General features: G+C 41.0%; 2 protein-coding genes across 2 annotated transcripts in view; one reads left to right on the top strand and one right to left on the bottom strand.

The window, feature by feature from the left end:
- smap2 (small ArfGAP2) overlaps positions 1-11391 on the top strand; it is a 248994-nt gene that overhangs the window by 219645 nt on the left and 17958 nt on the right. The window lies entirely within an intron of this gene.
- LOC311061537 (oxysterol-binding protein-related protein 3-like) overlaps positions 2197-11391 on the bottom strand; it is a 29057-nt gene continuing 19862 nt past the window's right edge. The window contains exons 12-22 of the mRNA XM_084080192.1: positions 11184-11303; positions 10865-10958; positions 9964-10196; positions 8359-8496; positions 7375-7438; positions 6614-6692; positions 6254-6398; positions 5130-5274; positions 4839-4965; positions 4236-4358; positions 2197-3397 (exon numbers count right to left, since the gene is read on the bottom strand). Coding sequence (XP_083936318.1) covers positions 3301-3397; positions 4236-4358; positions 4839-4965; positions 5130-5274; positions 6254-6398; positions 6614-6692; positions 7375-7438; positions 8359-8496; positions 9964-10196; positions 10865-10958; positions 11184-11303 — 1365 coding nt within the window. The 3' untranslated portion in view covers positions 2197-3300. The remainder of the gene's footprint in view (positions 3398-4235; positions 4359-4838; positions 4966-5129; positions 5275-6253; positions 6399-6613; positions 6693-7374; positions 7439-8358; positions 8497-9963; positions 10197-10864; positions 10959-11183; positions 11304-11391) is intronic.

Genomic DNA, 11391 nt, shown 5'->3' with positions numbered 1-11391 from the left:
AGGGAGTTCACAAGACCTGCGTGTGTGTGTGTGTGTGTGTGTGTGTGTGTGTGTGTGTGTGTGTGTGTGTGCGTGCGCGTGTGCGCAAGATCGGGCATTTCCCTAAAAAGATAAAACCCGGGCCAGGAGGAGGAGTGAGGAGGTCTCTGAACGACCATCAGAGACCGACCCTCCACACTACTAATGGCAGCTTTAGCATTCCATAGCCTATGAGCACTCATCCATGCGCATAGAATCGGAACTGTGCGTGGCGTCCTTAATGATATATTACACTTACTTGGTTAAGTTCACCATTATTATGGCGAGGACCAGGAATTAATGATGTGTTCATGACGAATTCATGATGAATTAATGTATGCGGGTTGCAAGTTGAAAACATTGCGAATCATTGCCATGAACTATACATAACTTATTGGTCATAATGACTCAATTTCTTGTTATATCTTTGTAATGAGTTTTTTTTTTTTTTTTTATCATTTCATATTCCAGGTATTCCTAAGAAAACGTGTTGTTTTTTAATCAGACCATTTGCATTTTGAGTTTATCATTTATAATTTGTAAGTAGACTAATTGTTGCGTTTTGACACATTTTCATCATCATGAGTGCAAGTGTGTGTTTGTTTGTGAAAGAAAGTGTCAATGTTTCTGGCTTATTTGATTTCTAAAGGCATTTCTAAAAACAATTATGAACTGTGGCAAGTCGAATTCACAAAGCTTGTGTAAATAATAAGCAGGACACAATCATCTGTGCTTTGCTTCCTCTAGGACCTTGAGATCTTGAGGCAAAGAACATAATGAAGTTCCTCTATTCTGGTCACTGGTGATGAGCAAGCTTTTAATCTTCTTCATTGATACAGTCCTAGTTTGAAAAATGGTGAACTGGTTTGTACATCCAACCCAAATGGTTCCAGGTGCAGAGAGACGTGAAAGGAATTTATTCCTGTCACAGTTAAGTATTGGTATATGAGGGGGCCATACCACATTGTGTCGAGTCTCTGTGCACATGAGAGCACAATATAAATTATGTATTATGTATATTCATGTTGGTACCAGAAAAAACAAAAAACAATCAGACATGGACCTATGGACCGCCCGGTCCTCCTAGAATATTCCAAAACATCCCGATGGCCAGTCTGTGCACATTGTACACATGTTTATAGTTTCCTATGAATGTGAGGCAGTTGCTGTACTGTATGCGCACATTCAATGTAAGTGTATAGGCTGGTTCTGGCTCACTGGCATGTATTTGTGCGTTAGAAGGGGAAGGGTTGCGGGTTGGTGGACCCTGCTGCGGCAGTCAGGCCCAGAGGCCCATGGACTCAGTAAACAGCCCTCTTCCTCCTTGTCCCACATTTGGATTGTTAGGATCTGGTCAGCCTAATGCAGAGGAATGTGCCATTCCTGTTGGTTTTCGCACCCCTCTTAACAGGCCAACCTGTAGGAGTCACTAGTGCCATCTGCAGTGAGAGATTTGACCCCTGCACCAGATGTCCCAGCTTCTATTTTATCTGTTGTTTTATCTCCCTTATTTCTAACTTATTTTGGGTCAATAGGCTACCGTGTTTAGTGTAGCTGTCTCACCAGCGAGACAATGCAGGTATGATACTGTATGTGTATAAAGCGGGTAAGCTGCAAGTACATGTATATATCCTAACTTATGTCTAGACTGGATTGTCTTACAATTTTGATAAATACAAACAATAGGTTGGGGGGGGGTGGGAGCATGAGCTTCCCTGGAAAATCCTAACCCCTGCAGGATGCATTTTCTGTTGACTAAAGAGTTGGAGAGACAGGGACACCCCTGTTGCTGAACAAATACTGTATAGGAATGATTACTACCACAATAGAGCTATTTAACACTTACTTTAACAGAAAATTACTTACGTAGGGCAACTTTGATAGTGTCTGATGAGGGATAACACCTGCCAATCAAGAGCTAGGACTCATGGCTGCTAGAGGGCAGTCTCTTCACTCTTCTGTCTGTCTCTTGAACATTTGGGGATGGTGATGTTTAATCTAGGGAGAGGTTTGAATTGATATGACCTCTGTTCACATGTCATACATAGTACACAGGGCTCAGGATCTTTTATGTCTTGGTTGCATTGCGCCTCAGAGGGAACAAAAGTAACATACATATTTGTGCAGGTACACATATATATGCAAACATGCAAATGAACACACAACTTTCATCCATTGTACTTTATTGTCTATCTTTAGACACAGATTTATATGACATACTTATTGCTCTATTCTTCAGTTATCTACTATGACAGTATAATGAATGAGAAAGAGAAGGCATAAATCAGGCTTTTAGTCAGTCTCTCTTACAATTACATCTGATCAGCTGGTTCAATCTGAGGTCAATCGACGAAAACACCTCTTAAATTATCACTGCGATCTCCGTCCTTCCATCCCCCAAAACTGACACAGAAGTCAGACATTGTCATGATATTGTGGAAATGCATCCACATATAGGCTCTCTCTGAAGAGTGTTTATATTTTGCATAACTGCTACAGCAGTTCTTTGAGCGCAGTGCTCTGTTACAAGGCACTTTGGTCAATGCTGGAATGCAGCAAAACGTAATTGTATAAATATAAGGTCATGGAATTAGTAGTCTGTGTGTATGTGCATGAGGGGGGGGGTGGTGTACCCTAAAATACAAGACATGACAACATAAAAGGAACATATACCACCCTGTCGACGAATTCTGAGGGGTGACTATGCAGAAGTCAGAAACAGAAGGAAGCAGAAGTGGGCCCCGGTGAGGCCCACTTCCTTTCTGCAGAGTCAGCATAATACAGTCATTGAGAGTAATGGAGCTCACTGAACCTTGAAAAAAAAGAAATCCCTCCCAGACCGTATACAATGTCACACTTACTTTTGTCTGTTGCGATTGGTCAGTCAAAACAAAATCTGAAGACCTTGTCTAGCGCCCTATGTGTTTAGGCCGTCTTAGTCACCCCTCAAAGCACAAAGTCACCAGAGCCTTCCCGCCCCGCTGTTGGAAGCTCTAGGTACAAGATTGTCTTTAAACAGCAAATCAAGTAAAAGCCCCACCACCTTCTTCAAGCTCATCGTACCCCTCCACCCTCCAAGCACTAGAAAGAGGAAGTGGGGAAGTCAATAGTTTTGGTCCGGGGCACCCTGACACAGGGCGAAGCGTAGAAGCCATGTCGGTACCATCAGAAGATGGTCTCAGGTCAGTCTTTACACACCCATCTACTGCATATGATTGGTAGTAGAGGGGGGGTCGGTTTAAGCTGACCTTAAACCACTTTGGTGTGAAGCCAAAGAAAAGGTCACCACAGCACAGGGAAATCTGTTTGGCTGAAGCCAGGGTCCCTTCGCTGTTCCCAGTATGTGTGGGAGCTGATCCACGTGTCATCTTTGCCCTTCCTGTGAACAGAAAGAATAGCACTTTATAGATACCTACGGTAGTACTACAACTGACAGGCCAAAACTTTTAGACACATCCCAATGGGTTGTTGTTTGGTTAATGTTATGTTGTAGTTAGCAGAGGATAACTATGTTAGCTAACATCAACCAGTTTAGATAAGGTAACTACGGACCATCAAGGCTTTTAAAATTTGCGCGGGTTCGAATCCCGATGGTCACTCCCCATCTCTCTCTCCCCATTTCCTGTCAGTCTACTGTACACTATCAATAAAAGGCAGAAAAAGCCCCCAAATATCTTGAAAAAAAGAAAGACAAAAGAAATGTAAACGGCACATGTGGTACAAAAAGACATTAAAGCTAAAAGTATAACACAAAGGAGTGGGGGGGGACTTGTTTCCATTGTGGTCCTACGTATGTATTCTATCACATTAAATGCGTCTTGTCCTTGTTGTTTCTATGTGTCCTATCTGTACAATTTTATGTACTTACGTTTGTTCTTTTGTGCCCATGTCAGTTGTATATGCCTGCATATTTATCACAAATAAAGGATTTTTCACTCCGACTGATTTGGATCACTCATTGTCCAGCACATGTGCATGACTTTTAAACTTTTAAAAACAAGACAGCCGATGGTCTTGCGCATCGGCAAGCGCGCCATCCGCCTACACACATGACAAACATATTACATGGAAACAAACACACATGCACACCCAGTCTTATCTCTCACTCAAAGAAAGATACACATACAGTACCTGCTCTTATACACACACACACACACACACACACACACACACACACACACACACACACACACACACACACACACACAGTTGCATACTTGAAGAAGCGTGGCTGGTGCGTCAAGTTGTTGTCAGTTAGGACTTTCCTCCTCTCTCTCTGGAGCTGCTCTATTCTCTGTTTCTGTTCCTCGGCCCCCTCCACGTTACCCTCCTCCAACAATCTGCACAACAGAAGTAGAGAGGGAAAAAAATAGATATTAGCTAAAGCACAAAGCAACTGAGACACTATTGTAATGCGGATAGCAGCTCTATGTTCAGCATGTTCAATGTGTAGCTTTTGTAGTTCTGTGTTAGTCTGTCTTCTATGTTCTTTGTCAGTTTGTAAATCCTATGTTTGGTGTCTATGTGCCTATGTTTTCTGAGCTTTCTTCAGATTCTGCCCTGCCAGTTCTTGTAGTATTACATCTGGTGCCTGTATTTTGGATTGTGTCTGCCCCTGTTTGGACATGTTCGCTTTACAAAAGCCTGTCTGCATTTCAGTCCTACTCTCCACTAACATCCCAACCTGTATCCTGCACTGCTGAGTTATATAGGTCTCATTATCTTTGACACCGCTGATAGAATAACACTGAATGGAGATGGACACCTGTAATTCTATGGTAGTGAAATGGAGAATATGGAGACAAAAGCAGAGCACCGACCTCTGGTCCAGTCTGTAGCGTGTGTCTGTAGGGGGCAGCAGAGCTCTCTCTGCAGCATCCAACTCATTCAGCTCCACCGCAAACTGAGTGAAACCGTAATACATCAGTTGGTCCTCTGGCATGGAGTCTACACACAAACACAATATTTTACAATTTAGGCATTTAGCAGATGCTCTTACCCAGAGTGATTTACAAGTGCAAGATCAGAGTAAACGCATTACACAGTAGTTGGAATTTGTATTGCAATTCATACGCAGACAGACAGACAGACAGACAGACACACACTCTTACTTGGTCTCCAGATGCAGGTGGCAGAAGGTGGGTCCCCTTGGTACACGCCCTCATGCCACTTCCCAAATATTGAGTGTACCACCTTCCCCTGTCTGTCTGTGATCACACCCTCGATCTCATTCACAGTAGAGCTCCATGATCTGGCCTGAAAACAAAATCAATATTTCTATTCAAGCCTCAGACAACAACACCCTGCCCCTAAAAAGTGAAAACAAGATTTTGATAAGATTTAGAATCTGAATATCAACTCTTATCATTGAATGACTTGATTCGACCTACTTTTTAGAAGCTGATTAAAACTACTGGTGGATTCAAATAGTAAAACTGAAAGAAAAGAAGGGCAAGTGCATAATATACACCATTATGCAGTCTACACTCTCATTCAGTAGTAGGTGGTGATATTGAGCCATTCAGGTACAATGTCAAGCAGCTGTGTTGGCTAGTCCAGGAATAAGTAAGGCATACAGGCATTTTTAAGTGTAACCATTCTTGTACATATTTTACAGTCTATTTTTTTACATATTTTACAGTACACATTTCTAGTCTTCTAGCTTTCAGTTCATTGAACAGTAGATAGTATGAACTGAACATTACTAAAAGGTTTCAATCAATGAACTGAACATTCACTCAGAGCCCAGATTCCATCTTTTGAAAACTGTGTTTTTATCCAGAAGATGGTGCTGTTTGACTAAAGAATCTCCCATGCATACACACTTTGTCTGGTCTTGAGAAGTAAGGAAGAAACAATACAAAAAGGGGTACAACAGATAATCAAACTAATCTATTTTAAGCGATTATAAAAAATAAAATGATAAAAAGATAGCAAAAATAGGGGAAAACTTTATGATGTACAAGCTCCCAACACACTAGGATGCGACACATTGTGAGCTATTTTCACAATTTCTTTCACAAAAGTATAAAACATGGCTGGTTAATCAGTCTAATCAATTTAGTCACGTAGATTTGTTGATATATATTTAAAAATAATTATCACAAAATAAAAAACACTTCTTGATTATTAAATTATTCAAAAACGTAACTGATAGAATAATGGCTAAGAAGATAATCTACAGTTGCAGCCCTGAAGACAAACACCATGGATTAAATGTGGCAGCCTTCCTGACCTTGACGAAAGTGACTTTACACTGGCAGGCATCATTGTTGACGTTCTTGATGGACATTTCTCCATAGTGTTCTATCCATCGCTGGCCACTCAGGATGTTGTGAATACATGACGTGACTTTGTTCCATTCATAGTGGTCCCCGAACCTGCAGCACGCACACACACAATTAAAGATCATAACCCTGTGCAGGTGTGTACAAAAAAGATACACTCTTGCACACACAGAACATGCAAGTGGGCACAATTGTACACGCATACACGCAACCCTGACCAAAACACAGGCAGCACACACACACAGGCAACACTTGCACAAAAGCTGACAGACACAACAACACAGAATTGAGAGTTATAAAGGACCTACGCAGGTAGTGTGACATGGGTGGTTCCCATAGGAACAATCTCCATGGATTTCCCCCAGAATTTATTCTTCCACCGGACATCTGATTGAAACGGAAGACAAAGGAGCACGTGAGCACTGGGATAGACAAGTGTAACAGTTTTATAGTTTTGTATTTTATTCAATTCCGTTAGTTTACAGAGTGGGTTTGCTTGTTTCAGTTTTGTTTTATTCACTTTCAGAAATAGTTTTGATTTGTTTATTTTTATTATTGGAATATATATTGCTGTATTTGTTGTCAGGGGCAAGATTTAAGAAGTTCGGCCATCACAGTCTCGATAAACATATTCCTCAGTGCCTCCTCATGCTTGCGTTTGACAAATTTGAATACTAAAAGACATTTTATTTAAAATATTTTGTCACACCTAGTTTTAGTTTGAAGTCATTTCAGTGTCCTGAAATGCAATAGAACACACCGTACAGCAAAAAAAGCAAAAAGATAAGTACATTCCCTGGGAGAAGAGAATGTATTTTGAGTGTGCAAAATATATCTAAAATACAAAAATGCACGTAAAATATAATTTAATTTAAACATTTATTTCCAGGGACGATTAAAAAGTTGAAAATGTTTGTCTTACTTTTGGCAGTAACTTTTGAAACATGTGAAACATATTTTTGCAGTATAAGTTCCATGGCCTTTTTCAGCCAACTACAACGAGAGGATCTCAAAGCAGAGGGAGGAAACGTATTATAGTTTAACATGAACATGCATCCATCATGCTAACCTTGCCAAAAGGTGAAGTTCTTTGAATCAGAGTGGCATGCCGACACTGGTGGGTGATGGCTCACCTGAGGAAGAGAGCAGAGATGAGAGTCTGTATATGTACCTTCACAGTGAAAACAAATTTAACCCATTAAAACCGGTAAAGCATCCGTGTCATTTTAGATTTTTGCGTTGGCTATTGAAAACATTTTGAACATTTTTGAAAAATCTTGAAAGTGTGAGCTACTGATTTAGAAGGCATTTGTACAATCGGCCTCAGGTCTTAATGGGTTAAGGGAGTGTAAGAAAATGTGTTTAAAGTTAAGCTGATGATTGCCATAGTGTTTGTTGCTGTAATGCCCTCCATTCCTGCCTCTCCCAAACCATCTGCAACTTGTTCAGAATGCATGGTTTTTAACTGGCTCCAGAAAATGTGATCACATAACACCCATTCTAGCTTCTTTGCACACCTGCCCATTTCCTTTAGAATTCCTACATATCAGATTTACTCACATCTATCTTCGGGCAAAGCACTGCTGGTCATTCCAAAGTGCCACTTGAAAACTAAAGGTGACCGTGCTTTTGCAATCAGACTTCCGACACTTTGGAATGCCCTACCCGAGGACATAAGGCTTGTTGAGCCTGTGCCCTTTATAAAGCTGCTTTCAACCACCAGTCGTCTTAGTTTTAATGTATTTCTTTATATCTTGCTTCTGTTATTGTCATGCATTGGTTTTTATATTTGTGTTGTGGATTCTTCTGTCAAGCACTTTGTGGCATTGTTCTTAAAATGTTCTATATAAATAAAGCTTATTATTATTATCATTATTTGTTCAGGAACTCCCCAGCTCTTGTTTTAGTAAATAGAAAATATATTTTCAGGTTGGATCATAAAATGCTGTATCACGTGCCGTTTCACACAATGAACAGGAAACCCCAATTTCCTGAAGGAGCTTCATATTTGTGTATGAGGTACTGAAGTGTTTGCTAGTGCTGAGGGCCATACCTGTTCCGCTATGAACCTGAAGCCCTTGTCAGGTCTGTCACACTCGTAGGTCTCTCCCAGGACAGGGTTAAAGGGTTTGCTTCCAGCTCGGAAGTAGCTGGATGCATACGCAGAAACTGCAAATGTTGCCACGTACGCCTGTGTGGAAGTCAAGGGAAGAGGGTGTGTTTAGGTAAAGCACTGGGAGATAGGTGTGTGTGTGTGTGTGTGTGTGTGTGTGTGTGTGTGTGTGTGTGTGTGTGTGTGGTGCATTGTACGTGCAATAAAACCTGTTAGTGTAGGCATGTGTGCACGTGGTGCTAAACTCCACGTGTGTATGTGTTTGTACATGAAACACAGGCACGTGTGCACACATCATACAGTGTCAACAACATGTATATGAAACTATTCTCTGTGCACCGTTAGAGGTCCTGTGTCCAATTCCTTACACAGTAAAGCATGACTTAAGTACTGTGTGCGCGTGCGTGCGCTCGTGCGTGCATGCTTGTTATGTAAATGGTATGAGCATCTCTTTCAAAATAGACAGAAAAGGCATATATATATGTATGTACGAAGAATTTAGATAGTAAAACTTTGGCCACTTAAAATATATACATATAACATATATATACGTATAATATATATATATATATATATATACGTATAATATATATATATATATATATATATATATATATATATATATACATACACACATATATATTATCTTTCTTTTGGTGAAAACTTTCAAACACAAGACATATTTATTTTCTATTTAGGTCTTGATGTGAGGTTTCTAGAGGCTCTAATGCAGCTACAAAGATACAGTTTTCATTTTCAATGAAAGCCAGCAACATGAAGATACAAAGACGTTTGTAGCTGCAACAAATTCTACAACAGCTACAAAGCTTCAAAGAAGTTTGGCTGGTTTCAACTTCAGCTACAAAGCTATGAATATGCCGTGTAGCTTTGTATCTTTGTATCTGTTGTATCTGCCAGTGTGAACGCAGCATGAGGTGAGCTGGTGGTGTAACGGCAGAGTCCGTTCCTCTTAGGCGGTCACTTTCCAATGCCATTTGGTTGCAAGCAGTGGTGTAAAGTAAGTACATTTACTCAAGTACTGTACTTAAGTAAAATGTTTAGGTACTTTTACTTTACTGGAGTATTTCCAATTTCCAGTACTTTTACTCCACTACATCTCAGAGGCAAACATTGTACTTTTACTCCACTACAATGATTTAAAAACTTTAGTTACTAGTTAGTTTGCAGATATAAGTGATTACATTATAAAACATACATTAACCACTTTAGCCCTATTTTATACCTAAGCTATTTGAAAATAGCCGATCTACAAGCTTGTAGATCTGCTCTTTTCAAACATTTCAGCACTTTTACTTTTGGTACTTTAAGTATAGTTTGATGCCAATACTTTTGTACTTTTACTCAGGTGACATTTTGAACACAGGCCTTTTACTTTTTACATTGCGGTATTGCTACTTTTACTTAAGCAAAACATCTGAGTACTTCATCCACCACTGGTTGGCGAGTCGCACGTGCTTCCCGTACACACGTGAAATGCCTATCTACACACACACACACACACACACACACGTGAGCCCTCCTCACCATGCGCTGGAAGGGGTCGTGGGTCTGGTTGGCCGTGTCCAGCAGCTCGCTGTACTCCAGCTCCTCGCACAGCCTCTGCAGGGTGTTGAGCGGCTCGTTGAGCTGCACGGGCATGGACACCTTGGACAGGTCCTTGCCTATGTTGTTCCGCAGGATGTTCCACAGGCTCACGCCCCCGCTGCTGGGAGCGGGAGCGGGCAGGGCGGAGCGACGGCGCACCACGTTGCTGCTGACTGGAGAGGGAGAAGGTCAAAAGGGATGACGGAGTGAGTAAGAGAGAGGATTAACCCTTTAGGACCGGGAACGCATCTGTGTAACCACTTAAACCATTATTTTATACTTTGGCTGTTCAAAAATAGCAGATATACAAGCTATACGAGCTTGTAGATCTGCTATTTTTGAAAAAGTTTGTGCAAATCTATGAAAATATATATTTTTAAAGGGAAAATGTTTGACTCAAATCTTTGCTTCTGGGGGTCCCTGGAACAAAATATTTTCAGATGGGGGTCGGCGGCCAAACAAACAAGCGTCCTTGACATGAAAAGGTTTGAGCACCACTGTTATACAGCAACATACGTTTTTCAGAAAACTGTTAGGATTTAGAAGACATTTGTAGAATCACCAGAAGCAAAGATTTGAGTTACAAATGTTTGCTTTAAAAAAATACATTAAAAAAATAATAAAAAAAAAAAAAAAAGAATATATAAGATTTGTACAAATGTACACGATAAAAAAAAAGCAGATCCACAAGCTATGAGCTTGTATATCTGCTATTTTTGAATAGCCAAAAAATCTAAAAATGACATAGATTCTTTCCCGGTCTTAATGGGTTAAGAACATGGTGTGAGTGGAGAGGGAGACTGCCTATAGGAGAGCAGTCGTTTTGAAAGCCACAGTGTACCTGAGCCGTGCCTTTGGCTGCCTCCCTCGTTGACGTAGGTATCCATGGAGACAGTGTCGCTGATATCACTGATGTAGGAGTCATCGTCTGACATCTGGACACAGGGATCAAAGACACAAAATGTCAGCCAAAAGGACAGCCGGAGGCCAACACCCTGCATCACATGGCATCTGTACATACAGTACTTCTGTCCCTGAATGTATATGTCCCATGTTGGGAACAGTTATTCGAATCTTATCTAACAAACGTACATTAAGTTCAACAAGAGGGGATATTATTGAGCATTGGAACGAGCTGCGTGTAATGTCTGTAATCTGACCTCTGAGGAAGAAGACGAGAGGAGGTACTCCTGAGCGTCAAAGAACTCCGACAGAGAATCGGACGCTTTGCTGTCATTGGAAGCCTGGTGCACCAGGGAGCGGGAACCGTCCGGGAGATCCTTATTGGTCGATGGGAGAAAAGCGGCTGGAGTGAGTCTCGTGGTCGTCATTCACACATTCCATGAGTGTGGGGCGTATGAGAACGCA

This window comes from Gymnoscopelus microlampas (genome assembly GCF_963454915.1).
Source record: "Gymnoscopelus microlampas genome assembly, chromosome: 15".
NCBI lineage: Eukaryota > Metazoa > Chordata > Actinopteri > Myctophiformes > Myctophidae > Gymnoscopelus > Gymnoscopelus microlampas.
Note: the sequence above shows the minus strand (reverse complement) of the source record. Positions and strands in the feature narration are given on the sequence as shown.